This window comes from Mandrillus leucophaeus, unplaced genomic scaffold (genome assembly GCF_000951045.1).
Source record: "Mandrillus leucophaeus isolate KB7577 unplaced genomic scaffold, Mleu.le_1.0 Scaffold98, whole genome shotgun sequence".
NCBI classification, from domain to species: domain Eukaryota; kingdom Metazoa; phylum Chordata; class Mammalia; order Primates; family Cercopithecidae; genus Mandrillus; species Mandrillus leucophaeus.
The window spans coordinates 636449-650248 of NW_012110696.1; the positions used below are offsets into that span (position 1 = coordinate 636449).

At 47.7% G+C, this 13800-nt stretch overlaps 2 protein-coding genes across 6 annotated transcripts in view; both read right to left on the bottom strand.

Moving 5' to 3' along the window:
• Positions 1-13800, bottom strand: part of FAM193A (family with sequence similarity 193, member A) — a 281515-nt gene that overhangs the window by 265742 nt on the left and 1973 nt on the right. Inside the window, exons 2-4 of the mRNA XM_011970845.1 lie at positions 11379-11493; positions 8658-8741; positions 7416-7424 (exon numbers count right to left, since the gene is read on the bottom strand). The gene's annotated coding sequence lies outside the window, so the exon portion shown is untranslated. The remainder of the gene's footprint in view (positions 1-7415; positions 7425-8657; positions 8742-11378; positions 11494-13800) is intronic.
• RNF4 (ring finger protein 4) overlaps positions 1-13800 on the bottom strand; it is a 46667-nt gene that overhangs the window by 6300 nt on the left and 26567 nt on the right. For all 5 annotated transcript variants that reach the window (XM_011970844.1, XM_011970839.1, XM_011970842.1 and 2 more), the window contains 2 exons: positions 11379-11493; positions 8662-8741 (listed from right to left, as the gene is read on the bottom strand). In XM_011970844.1, the coding sequence (XP_011826234.1) occupies positions 8662-8741; positions 11379-11493 (195 nt within the window). The remainder of the gene's footprint in view (positions 1-8661; positions 8742-11378; positions 11494-13800) is intronic.

The window sequence follows — 13800 nt, forward strand, 5'->3', positions numbered from 1 at the left end:
GAAGCAGGAGAATCACTTGAACCCGGGAGGTAGAGGCTGCAGTGGGCCAAAATCGTACCATTGCACTCCAACCTAGGCAACAATAGTGAAACTGTCTCAAAAAGGGGGGGGAAAAAAAAAAAAAAGGCCCGGGCACGGTGGCTCACGCCTGTAATCCCAGCACTTTGGGAGGCCGAGGCGGGCAGATCACCTGAGGTCAGGAGTTTGAGACCAGCCTGGCCAACAAGGTGAAACCCCGCCTCTGCTAAAACTACAAAAATTAGCTGGGCATAGTGGTGGGCACCTGTAATCCCAGCTACTTGGGAGGCTGAGGCAGGAGACTCACTTGAACCTGGGAGGCGGAGGTTGTGGTGAGCCGAGATCGCACCATTGCATTCCAGCTTGGGCAACAAGAGCGAAACTCCGTCTCAAACAAACACACACACACCACAGCCTGGCCTCTCAGCTGGTGGACAATACAGTATTGATCACTGGTGTTCCCTCCACACAGTGGCCGAGTCACATCAAATTCCAGAATCCCTGCAGACATCCCAAGAACTCTGTAATGTACTTAACTCACAGCTGTGGCCCCGCGGGTGACATAGTGCTTGCCTAGCACAGAAGATGGGTGCAAGGGGAAGAGTACCAGCGCTTCATAAACGCCTACTGGATGAGTTGAGAGATGGATAGAGGTGCAACACAAGCTCTGCAGCCTCTAATCCATTTGAGAGGCCTTTAAGATTAAGTGAAAAACCGAAACTGAAATAAGAACAATGAACTAATCCCCTGGACTGAATAGTTTAATTAGTACTGTGGTAAGCTAGCCCAAGATCAGAAATTCACACTTCCTGGGCTGGGCATGGTGTCCCACACCTGCAACCCCAGCACCATGGGATGCCAAGGTGGGCTGAAACGCTTGAGCTCAGAAGGTCGAGACCATCCTGGGAGGGCAACATGGCGAGACCCCGTCACTACAAAAAATACAAACAATTAGCTGGGCATGGCAGTGAGTGCCTGTAGTCCCAGTACTCCTGAGGCTGAGGCAGGAGGATCTCTTGAACTTGGGAGGTTGAGGCAACAGTGAGCTGAGACTGGGCCTCTGCCCTCCAGCCTGGGCAACGGAGGAAGACCCTGTCTCAAAAAGAGAAAAGAAAAAAGAAAAGAAGAAGATTCACTCTCTCATACATTCTACTTTACTCTAACTTCTTTTTTTTTTTTTTTTTTTTTTTTTTTTTTTTTTTTTTTTGAGACGGAGTCTCGCTCTGTCGCCCAGACTGGAGTGCAGTGGCCGGATCTCAGCTCACTGCAAGCTCCGCCTCCCGGGTTTACGCTATTCTCCTGCCTCAGCCTCCCGAGTAGCTGGGACTACAGGCGCCCGCCACCTCTCCCGGCTAGTTTTTTGTATTTTTTAGTAGAGACGGGGTTTCACCGTGTTAGCCAGGATGGTCTCGATCTCCTGACCTCGTGATCAGCCCGTCTCGGCCTCCCAAAGTGCTGGGATTACAGGCTTGAGCCACCGCGCCCGGCCTACTCTAACTTCTTAACTATGGAGAAGAGTCCACAGGTCAGAGCATTTAGAGACAAGTGGGCCTGCAGCAGGCACATCTGATTGGTCACTCAAAGCCTCTTTGTGCTTCTAAAAGCACAAGTGAGCCTCAGAACACCTCTGCATGAAAGAAACAAGTATAGGAATCACTGGGGTCCCGTGCACTCAGGCTGACCCCTAGCATTTCTAGGAATGTTCACCCAGCCAAGAGCACCGAGACACACTTGCTTTAGACAACTTCATAGCTCACAGCACTGCACATTGCTCCACTGGAGAAACAGCCATCTCCAAGCACTGTGCACACAAAAGGCTACTCGATGTCCAACAGCTACACACATCATGCAGTTACTGATGCCTGTTACGTGGAGCACTGGCAGGAGTGTTGGGAAAACTGGTGCTGACAATCACGTTCTAGCTGAGCAGCCAACCCATCTTGGCTCATTCCTGGATATGATATTTGGGCTTTTCTGAGCTCTTCTTTCTTCCTCTAGAATTGGGGTGGCTCACTGATTCCAAGAGTGTGCCTCCTGTGTCCTTTATACCCAGAGATCTACAGGGTTCTGTCTCGTCCTTCCTTCCAGAAATACCAAGCATCCTTTCTACAGAGTCTCATAAATGGAAAACCAGGCAGGATACAGAATAAAAAGCAAATAGTGTGACTTATTAATACACTGTAGAAACAGACCAAAAAAAGATTCCAGAAAAATCAACCTTACTAAGAGACAATATTTGGAAATTTAAGAAAAACAGCCTAAGTAACATTTTCAATAATCTCCCCCTAAAAAATCTCGATTCCTTGAAGAGAGGTGCCAGTCTCTTTTCTACCACTGCATTGCTTCCAGCCAGAGCAGAGATGGGCATACTGAAAATGCTCATGAAGTGATCCAAGGCCAGCCTCAGTGGTTCACAACTATAATCCCAGCCCTTTGGGAAACCAAAGTGGGAGGATTGCTTGAGCCTAGGAGTTTGAGACCACCCTGGGCAACATAGTAAGACCTTGTCTCTACAAAAAAAATATAAAAAATCACTATAGTGGCACACCCCTATAGTCCCAGCTACTTAGGAGTCTGAGGCAGGAAGCTCAACCGAGCCCAAGAGGTACAGACTGCAGTGAGCCGTGACGGCACCACTGCACTCCAGCCTGGGACAAAGTGAGACCCTGTTTCAAGGGGGAAAAAAAAAAAGAAAAAAAATCAACAAATTTGGAAAAGGCACACAAAACAGAAAAAAAAAAAATGATTTGCTGTTTAAAAGCAACCAAGGAGGCTGGGCATGGTGGCTCACGTCTGTAATCCTAGCACTTTGGGAGGCTGACTCAGGTGTATCACTTGAGGCCAGTAGTTCAAGACCAGCCTGGTCAACATGGTGAAACCCTGTCTCTACTAAAAATACAAAAATTAGCTGGCCAAGGGGGCGGGCGCCTGTCATCCCAGCTACTCGGGAGGCTGAGGCATGGGAATCGCTGGCACCCTGGAGATGGAGGTTGCAGTGAGCCAAGACTGTGCCACTGCACTCCAGCCTGGGTGACAGAGGGAGACTCTGTCTCGGGGGGGGAAAAGAAGACAACCAATGGTTTGCTTTGTTCTAGTTCAATTTCTTCAACTATTTAAAAAGCTGATAGGACTCAAGGAACCAAAATTGTATCTGATGGCCTCAAGGGTTATGTTTGAAGGCTTGCTGATTTGCAGAAAACTCAAAGCTGACTGTTCAAGATGTTCAGGGCAAAAACTGCCTAGCTTCCATGCATGGGTCTTACCCATGACAAAATGTGTTCTGTGATTTAAAAATGGCAGGCCAGGCGCGGTGGCTCACGCCTGTAATCGCAGCACTTTGGGAGGCCGAGTAGGGCGGATCACAAGGTCAGGAGATCGAGACCACGGTGAAACCCCGTCTCTGCTAAAAATACAAAAAACTAGCCGGGTGCGGTTGCGGGCACCTGTAGTCCCAGCTACTCGGGAGGCTGAGGCAGGAGAATGGCGGGAACCCGGGAGGAGGAGCTTGCAGTGAGCCGAGATCATGCCACTGCACTCCAGCCTGGGCGACAGAGCGAGACTCCGTCTCAAAAAACAAAAACCAAACAAACAAAAAAGGCAGACCACCTGGGCAGATCACTTGAGGTCAGGAGTTCGAGACCAGCCTGGACAACATGACGAAATCCTGTCTTTACAAAAAATACAAAAATTAGCTGGGCGTGGTGGTACATGCCTATAGTCCCAGCTACTCGGGAGGGTGAGGAGCAGGATAATCGCTTGGACCCAGGACGCGGAGGTTGCAGTGAGCTGAGGTCATGCCACTGCATTCTAGCCTGAGTGACAGCAAGACACCGGCTCAAAAAAAAAAAAGGGCAGACCATGATTGAAGCTCATGTTGATGTCTAGACTACCAATGGTTAGAGAAAACCTCAGCACCAACAGTTCTAAGATGATGGAAATTATGACCCAAGAGATGCAGATAAGTAACTTGAAAGAAGTGGTGGAGAAAATTATTCCAGACAGCATTGGAGAAGACACAGAAAGGCCTGCAAATCTATTTATCCCTCCGTGATGTCTCTGTTAGAAAAGTGAAAATGCTGAAAACACTCAGGTTTGCATTGGGAAAACGTAGGGAGCTTTTATGGTGAAGACAGCAGTTCTGGAAAAGCTACTGGGATGAGACAGGTGCTACAACGAAAAGTCCTATTTATGATGAAAAAAGTTTATATACGAAAGTTGCATTAAAAAAAGGTATACAGCCGGGCACGGTGGCTGACGCCTGTAATCCCAGCACTTTGGGAGGCCAAGGCGGGTGGATCACGAGGTCAGGAGATCGAGACCATCCTGGCTAACATGGTGAAACCTCGTCTCTACTAAAAAATACAAAAAATTAGCCGGGCGTGGTGGTGGGCGCCTGTAGTCCCAGCTTCTTGGGAGGCTGAGGTAGGAGAATGGTGTGAACCTGGGAACCAGAGCTTGCAGTGAGCCGAGATTGCGCCATAGCACATAGCACTCCAGCCTGGGTGACTGAGCAAGACTCCATCTCAAAAAAAAAAAGGGGTATACAACAGTCAGGTGCAGTGGCTCATGCCTATAATCCCAGCACTTTGGGAGGCCAAGGCGAGTGGATCATCTGAGGTCAGGAGTTCAAGAACAGCCTGGGCAACATGGTGAAACCCCATCTCTACTAAAAATACAAAAAATTAGCCTGGCATGGTGGCATGTGCCTGTAATCCCAGCTACTCAATAGGCTGAGGCAGGAGAATCGCTTGAACCTGGGAGGTGGAGGTGAACTAAGTGAACTGAGATCTTGCCACTGCACTCCAGCCTGGGTGACAGAGTGAGACTCCGTCTCAAAAAAAAAAGAAAAAAAAAAAGTTATAAAACAAAAAAGTTTTATAACAGGCACTTCACAAAAGACAAAAATAAACATGAAAAGGTGTTTGATCCCATCACTAATCAAAAAGCACAAATTAAAACTACAATGAGACACCACTGGACAAGCATCAGAATGGCTAAAATTAAAAGTGACCACGAGGATGTGGAGAACCTCAAACACTGGCACGAATGTGAACTGCTCCCTCTTTAGAAAACAGTCTGGCACGTATCCAGTAAAACTCAAAGACACTCACACCTCGGGACGCAGCAGTGACGCCTTATTTAGGCAATGCAATGCCAAAAATGAAAGTTCATTTTGAGGGAAAGTAATAAAGTGAGATGAACAAAGTCTCTCACGGCATCTTACCACATTTTTCATTTCCCTTCATATTTCAGGGGTTTTGAATTCCTTTGAAAGTTGGAAGAAGGTGCACACCTGCATGCAGAGTTTCCAGTCTTTTTTTCTTTTTTGAAGGAAACAGGGTCTCACTACGTTGCTCAGGCTGGCCTTGAACTCCTGAGTTCAAGAGATCCTCCTTGCTCAGCCACCCCAGTAGCTGGGACCACAGGCACAGAGTTTGGAGAGTTCCCTGATGTTCTGACGGCTACCTCTGGATCCTGGTATCCAGGGATTCCTGTCTTAAAGGTACAGAGCTCCAGGAGCTAGAGCAGTGCACTCAGGCTATTCAACAGGTCCTGGTGGAACTGGTAAGGAAGGTTACCCCACTTCCAGAAAGAATACATTTATCCATTTTACACTTCCCTGCAGGTAGAGTCTAGGGTCACCCTGAACACATGATCCATCTATAGATGCCCCTTGTCCTCAGTGAATAGCATTAGAGGCCTCCCAAACAGATTCACTCAGAGAGGCAGAATTCCAAACTCAGGTATACGTCTCAGTGTAAATTCATAAACTGGCATTTATTAAATGGACTTATTAAAACCAAAAATAAGTGGAGAATGATTAGCAAGAGCTATCAAGTCCAAAACAATTATTTTGTGGCTGAGAACACTAAGGACAGTGTGAGATAAATCCACTGATCAAACTGACCAGTAGATCTCAGACCAGAACCTAAGACTCCTGCCTCCCAAGCCAGGAGTGTCTCCCTTTTACCTATCAGCTCTCCCTCTGGCCACCCATCCATTTTCCAGGGCAGCTCCCTCAATGCCAATATTCCCGGTCCCTGGGTCTCCCAATGACTGCAGATCTTATAAAGGTTAACCAGGCAGCCCCAGGTTAATTGGGAGTAGGACTGACAACATAGAGCCCTAGCCCAGGGAAACAGAAGGAAGGTAGGGAAGTGCAGAGAGGAAGCCCTTGTAGCAAGAGCAGTTTAGTCATCAAAACAAAACAAAGCTGGCCAGTGTGGTGGCTCACACCTGTAATCCTAGTGCTTTGGGAGGCTGAGGTGGGTGACTGCTTGAGCCCAGGAGTTCAAGACCAGACTGGGCATCACAGTGAGACCCTGTCTCTACAAAAATATTAAAAAATCACCACCACCACCCCACCCAAATTTAGTAGGGTATGGTGGCATGCACCTGTAGCCTCAGCAACTCAGGAGGATAATGTGGGAGAATCACTTAAGCTCAGGCGTTGGAGGCTGCATTTGTAAGGTATGGTCATGCCATTGCTCTCTAGCCTGGGCAACACAGTGAGGCCCTGTTTCTTTTTTTTTTTTGAGACAGAGTCTTGCTCTGTCACCCAGGCTGGAGTGCAGTTGCGTGAGCTGAGCTCACTGCAACCTTTGCCTCCTGGGTTCAAGCAATTCTCCTGCCTCACCCTCCCGAGTACCTGGGATTACAGGTGCGCATCATCACGCCTGGCTAAGTTTTATATTTTGTTTGTTTTGTTTTTTTTTTTGAGATAGAATCTCACTCTGTCGCCCGGGCTGGAGTGCAGTGGTATGATCTTGGCTCACTGCAACTTCCGCTTCCTGAGTTCAACCCATTTTCCTACCTCAGTCTCCCCAGTAGCTGGGGTTATAGGTGCCCGCCATAATCCTTGTATTTTTAGTAGAGATGGGGTTTCACCATGTTGGCCAGGCTGATCTCAAACTCCCGAACTCGTGGCCCGCCCACCTCGGCCTTCCAAAGTGCTGGGATTACAGGCGTGAGCCACCCCGCCCAGTCTGAGATCCTGTTTCTAAAGCAAAAGAAAACACAAGTGTGAAAGGGGAAATGATGTTGGTTTGTCAGCCAACAAAAAATCAGTAATTGTCTTCTTGTGGTCAGAATCCTAGCTCTCTCCTCAGGGTCCGGCAGAGAGAAAAGGCCAAGAAGACTGGTGAACATGGAGTATTCAAGAAAAAAAAAACTTTTGCAGACACCACTTTTCAGCTTTAATTAGCAACTGGTGAAACCAAGGTGTCAGCTGGGAAAAAGAAAACAGGGAAAAAAAATCAGTGACTGTGCTATAGCTTTCAGTTAACATACCAAATTAGTTATCTTTCCAGAACTCCATGGAGTACACAGGGACGATAAGCAAAGTCGTAGGTGTATATGTACCTCAGAGAAAACACTAATGAGACCTAAGCAGAGACCACTTACAACTAAAGCCACTGCTGCTTATCTCAGATGGTTTTCCATCCCTGCCCCTTTCTATGGATTGAAGTCTTGAAACGTCTCAGTACAACCCTATTCTGAAGTTCTCAGCACAGCTAAGAAGCAACACCTATGGTATGTCCCTGTTCAGATACCCTGGCATCAGCCAGACAGAATAACCCGAACACCAGTGAGCCCAGGGCCAAGGCGAAGACTCAGCTACTAGCAGCCCCCATACCCTACAGTCCTCCTCAGCAGCACCTACCACCCCACTGCCAATGCTGCCAAGTGTGCCACTGCCCCTACCCTTGACCTGCAGTCCGAGCACACTGTCAGAAAACGCTCAAGTGGCATCTTCTGGAGCCAAACCTGTACTTAGGATGCTGACCAGACTCCCAGACCTGCATGTACCATGAAACAGGTCTACTAGAAATAGCTTCTCCATGTGTCCTCTGATCAGACAAGGCCTCCCTCCTGGCAGGCAGGACACGCAACACACATGTCCCCTGCCGTCTGCAACCGGTGCCATGGGACAGGGACACAGGCAGCCTCCTGGACTCCGGCCTCCCTGGCATCAGGACACAGCAGGCATCAGGTGGCAACGCAGGGAGCCTGCATCCCCTGAGGCCATGCTCAACAGCAGGTGCTTTTAGAACTTGAGAGATTTCCCACTGGCAGTGCTGGGCCAACGTTCTTTCCTTTCAGGTGGGAGGGCATAAACTCACAGTGACTGGGCACCATTCTAGGTGTCAGGCACTCAAACATGGCATCTCTTGTAAGATCTCTTACACCATGCCCTACTGACATGAGTGACCTGTCCCCATTTCATGGAAAGTGAATGAGGCTAATGAGGCTAAGTCACATGCCCAAGGTCACACAGCTGGTGTAAACTGCGTAATCAGGGACTGAAGGCAGATGTGGGGGCCTTGAGATTTTCCCCAAACCACTTTTGTGCCCAGGTGTGGCAAGGTCAGGTTACACAGACCTACTCCATAGACAACAAGGCCATAACAAATTTTTCCTGAAACATTTTTCATTTTGGGCTCTCGTCACTGAATGCATGTACTTCTTTATTATTATTGTTGTTACAGTTTCTTTCTAAAAGCTCAATTCCACAAGATGCATGAACTTCTTTAGCATAAGCTATAACCTTGACCCGTAGTCTGTGACCAAGGCTGTCAGATGCTGGCACTGGCCAGGGACCCACACCCAAGAAAGAGCTGACTCTCACACTCCAACACTTACCACAACAGAGTCATTGTGAGTCAGGTCAACAACCACGGGCTCTAAAGATTCACAGGTGAGGTCCACAATTTCATCTCCAGCTTCAAAAGAAAGTATTTCAACAAGCATTAAGAGGAAAATAAGGTTGTATCCCTCTACCCTTTAGTATGACTGCAAACGTAATATACGTTTACCCCAAACTAAAATAATCCTGAAGTACACACTGCAAAGAGCACCAGGACCAACACCTCCTTCAGGAGGGAAAGCCAGTCAACACCCTTCCAGAATTCTGCTCTGAGTGGGGATGTATGGTTTTTACAAATGTACCTTGGCGGTTATATATGTGTGCACACGCGCACACCTCTATTCCATGGCATCCCACTTCCACACGGCTATGCCTCTGTGCCCCATCTGGGAGAAGGCACCATGCATGCCCAGACCTGGGCCTTTCTCTTTGGGATGGACCAGCCTGAAACCTTTGCTCCTCCCAGTAGGGGAAGCAGACCACTCTCACCTGGCCTAAGGACCAAAAGTCAGGCTTAGTTTAGTAACTTCATTGGTTAATCTAGGGATCTAGGGCAAACGCTTTTTTTTTCTTGGAGACAGAGTCTCGTTCTGTCACCAAGGCTGGAGTGCAGTGGCGTCATCTCGGCTCACTGCAACCTCCGCATCCCAGCTTCAAGCAATTCTGTCTCAGCCTCCCAAGTAATTGGGATTACAGGCACCCAGCAGCCTCCCTGGCTAAATTTTTTTGTATTTTTAGTAGAGAAGAGGTTTCACCATCTTGGCCAGGCTGGTCTTGAACTCCTGACCTTGTGATCCACCCGCCTCAGCCTCCCAAAGTGCTGGGATTACAGGCGTGAGCCACCATGCCCAGCCAAGGACAAACTTTTAATCTCCATTTATCTCCCAAGTGTCTCCCTACTTGGATGGAGAATAACAGTGATATTTACTGGTCCCTAGAACCTCAGCACACAAAATGGGTTGCATCTCTTGTGAAGCTTGCCTTTCAGCCCTTAGGGTATACTGTGATGTCTACGTGAGCACAGGATGAAGGTGAAAAGGACATGGACCAAACACTTAATGTACAACTTCCATTTATATAAAGTAAAAAATGACTCACAACCATTTTGTTTCTGATTACTATTAATATTTAAAAGCACTAAATGGGCCAGGCACAGTGGAACTCCTGACCTCAGGTGATCCGCACGCCTCAGCCTCCCAAACTGCTGGCATTACAGGCGCGAGCCACAGCGCCCAGCCTAACGTAACTTCTTTTATTTATTTTTTAGGTGGGGTTTTGCTGTTGCCCAGGCTAGAGTGCAGTGGCATGATCACACCTCACTGCAGCCTCAATGTTCCAGGCTCAAGTGATCCTCTGATCTCAGCCTCTCACACTTGGCTAATTTTTTTATTTGTAGAGACAGGGTCTTGCTATGCTGTCCAGGCTCGTCTGGAACTCCTGGGCTCAAGCAATCTGGTTGGCCTGTTTTATTTTCTTGTATCATAAAGTTTCACAGGAATAAAAACCATGATAAGCTTAGATATACAATATAATTTATATAACATTATTGCATTCTTTATTAAAAAGAAGGGCTGCCCAACAGTCCATATACTGATATACAACAATTTATTGAACCATTCTCTTTCTGGTGAACACAATTCTGGGCTCTTACAAAAACAGTGCTCTAGGCCTGGCGCAGTGGCTCATGCTGATAATCCCAGCACTTTGGGAGGCCAAGGCAGGTGGATAATCTGAGGTCAGGAGTTTGAGACCAGCCTGGTTGACATGGTGAAACCCCATCCCTACTAAAAACACAAAAAAATTAGCCAGGTGTGGTGGTGGGCACCTGTGATCCCAGCTACTTGGGAAGCTGAGGCAGGAGAATCGCTTAAACCTGGGAGGCAGAGGTTGCAGTGAGCCGAGATCGCACCAATGCACTCCAACCTGGGTGACAGAGGGAAACTCCGTCTCAAACAAAAAAGTGCTCTAATGGGCAGCCCTAAGCACACACAGGGGTAAGACTGCCTAGAGGATGACAAGTGCCATGCTGGAAAGCGGTTGGTTCCTTTTTGGTCTAGAGTCAGGATCTTAGCCTCAAGTCAAGGCTTTCAAGAATTCACTTGTAGAAGTGAAACTCAGAGACCACATAGAGAACTTCAGTACTCCTGGGGGACCCACGAAATTTATCTTGCACTAAGCTGCTTCTGTTTACAATGCCAGTTTGCAGATATCCTAGTTATAAAAACAATATATGCAGAGCAAAGGGACTTAACTCAGGCGGGTCATCAACCACTTCTCGAGCAGGCAGAAAGGCGAAATCCAATCTGGACTCTGCCTACACCAAGCTCCAACACAGAGAGCTCTGTGGACAAGTTTACCTTCGCGGGTGATTTTGTGTCTTAATGAAAACCAGAGGAGGAAGGCCAAGTCCTTTATGAGGTCAAGCAAATTGGGGATGTAATTTCAAAAAGAAAAGGTGGGCTATCTCATTGGCACTAGAGACTTTTCTAAATGGGTCCTACCCCACTGCTAAACATTATCAGAGTTGAATAGTTAAACCAGCTGAGAGGCTATTTCAGAATCCGTGAAGCTTTGAGTTGTAAATGGTGAGCTGAGATTGCATAGGCCTTCTAAAGACACGGAAAACACCTTCTAATAGCTCACCCTGGTACAGTGAGCTACCTCTCTCCACTTTAACATCATCCCACAGTTGTAGTCTCCCTGGCAATCTTACCGGTTTCCACGAGTTCTATGGGCTCTGCTTCCAAGGAAATCTCGGGGGTGGAGGTTGCTTCCCGAGTTCGCTTCTGGGTTTGTCTAGAATTTATTGCTCCACCACGACGTTTTCTCTGAGTAGCAAGAGGGAAAGAATAGTCACATGAACACCAGAATGTCAGGGTTTCAGGAAGAACTAAAGGGGCAACAACAGAAACGGTTCACCTCATTAACAGGTCAGTGAGTAGACTCGAAGTTAGGGCTCCTCTCAAAACTTGAGATTCCAGAATACTGAATGCTTATATAGAGAGAAATCATCCAAGACATACAACAAGTAGAAATTCTAGAAAGTAAAACTTCTGTTTTATCAAACCATCAGCAGGTCGGCTTGGGGTGGTGGCTCATGCCTGTAATCCCAGCACTTTGGGAGGCTGAGGCAGGAGAATCATGAGGTCAGGAGTTCAAGGTTAGCCTGGCCAACATGGTGAAACCTCATCACTACTAAAAACACAAAAAGTTAGCTGGGCCTGGTGGCAGGCACCTGTAATCCCAGCTACTCCGGAGGCTGAGGCAGGAGAATCGCTTGAACCCAGGAAGCAGAGGTTGCAGTGAGCTGAGATCACGTCACTGTACTCCAGCCTGGACGACAATGTGAGACTCCATCTCAAAAAAAACAAAAACAAGCCAGGCGTGGTGGCTCATGCCTGTAATCCCAGCACTTTGGGAGGCCGAGGCAGGCGGATCATGAGGTCAGGAGATCGAGACCATCTTGGCTAACACGGTGAAACACCTCTCTACTAAAAATACAAAAAAAATTAGCCGGGCGTGGTGGCGGGCGCCTGTAGTCCCAGCTACTTGGGAGGCTGAGACAGGAGAATGGCGTGAACCCGGGAGGTGGAGCTTGCAGTGAGTTGAGATGCGCCACTGCACTCCAGCCTGGGCAACAGGGTGAGACTCCGTCTCAAAAACAAACCAACCAACCAACCCAAAAAAACAAAAACTATTGGCACGTCAAAAGGGACACGATGCATCCCTTTACAAAAGCTTCAGGGCAAGTCAGGATGTGGACTTGTCGTGGATGCCCTGGCCAAAAGGCTGGAAACCCTTCCCTTTAACCAAAAGTTATCAATTTTTCTTCCCTGACTTTGTGTCCAGGCTTTCTGAGCCCTTTTTGTTTCTTAGCATAAAGAACTTGGAGTTTTCTGAGTTTCTATACATTGTGGAAAGCTCATCTTCCCCCGGGAAATGTGGCCTTGAACCTTTCAGGGTATTATCAACTGTGATTCACACCAGACAATCATCCCCCACAAAGAACTCAGAGAACCAAACCTGTTTTAAGCCTGTTCCCAGTGGCTACCCAAGAGCCATGTCTTCCGGAAGGTTCAGGCTCTCAACTGGCTGATCTGCAACTGACGCTCTGACCAGCCTTTCTTCCAAATCCTTAGGCTGCCTTTTGCCAATATGCTCTAGCCATTTCTGGGCTGGCTGGTCCCAAAAGACGAGTTGAGAATACCCTCCACCTTAACCAAGAGACACAGCCTCCCAACAGAGCCTGTCGCCTTGTTATTCCCACTGTGTATTTCTGTGCTCTTCTCCCCTGTGCCCTGTCCTGCTATCCTTCACACTGGACCACCTGGACAAGTACTGCACTACTAAGTCTCAAGTTCCCCACCAGTACCAGCCTTGCAGAACTGTTTTAAGGTCTAAATGAGATCATGTATGTAAAGTACTGCGCAGAGGTGGAATATGCTACTATCCCAATTCCTTAGCCTTACTAGGGTCAATCTGTCCCAGGAAACTCTGAAAGGACCAGATATTGCAAGTGAGATTCATACAAGATCTGGGAACACTCATCACCCAGCCAAGCCCACGCCAGGTAACAGGGATAAGCCTAATTATATCTGTGTTGCAATGCTACTCTTATCAAATGGCAGCTTGAGATGTTCTGGAAATGAAGCTGGGTCTAGCAACTTCCCACCGACTAAGGAGCACAAAAACAGCCCCAGGGGGGCCCAGAGGCCAAGTGACAGCAGCCATAACTCCCAGGTGAGCAGCTGCTCTTGGCCTCAAGTGAGCTGACAATAACCTCAGTGGAGTTCTACTGCCTAGTGTTTTAAGGGTTTCCCCAGCAGTCACTAGGTTACTTATGTAAAAAGTAGAGGTTCCTCTTCAGACTTTCCTCCCCATCTAATTACAAATAAATAGTAACTTCTCTTAAAAGCAAAACTTACTCAAAGACCTGTACTAACATTCTTAAATATCTGCAAAAAAAAAAAAAAAATTTTTTTTGTAGGCATGGAGTCTTGCTTTATTGCCCCGACTGATCTTGGCTCACTGCAGCCTTCACCTTCTGGGTTCAAGTGATTCTTGTGCCTCAACCGTCCACATAGCTGGGATCACAGGCGTGCACCTCCCTGCCCAGCTGATTTCTGTATTTTTAA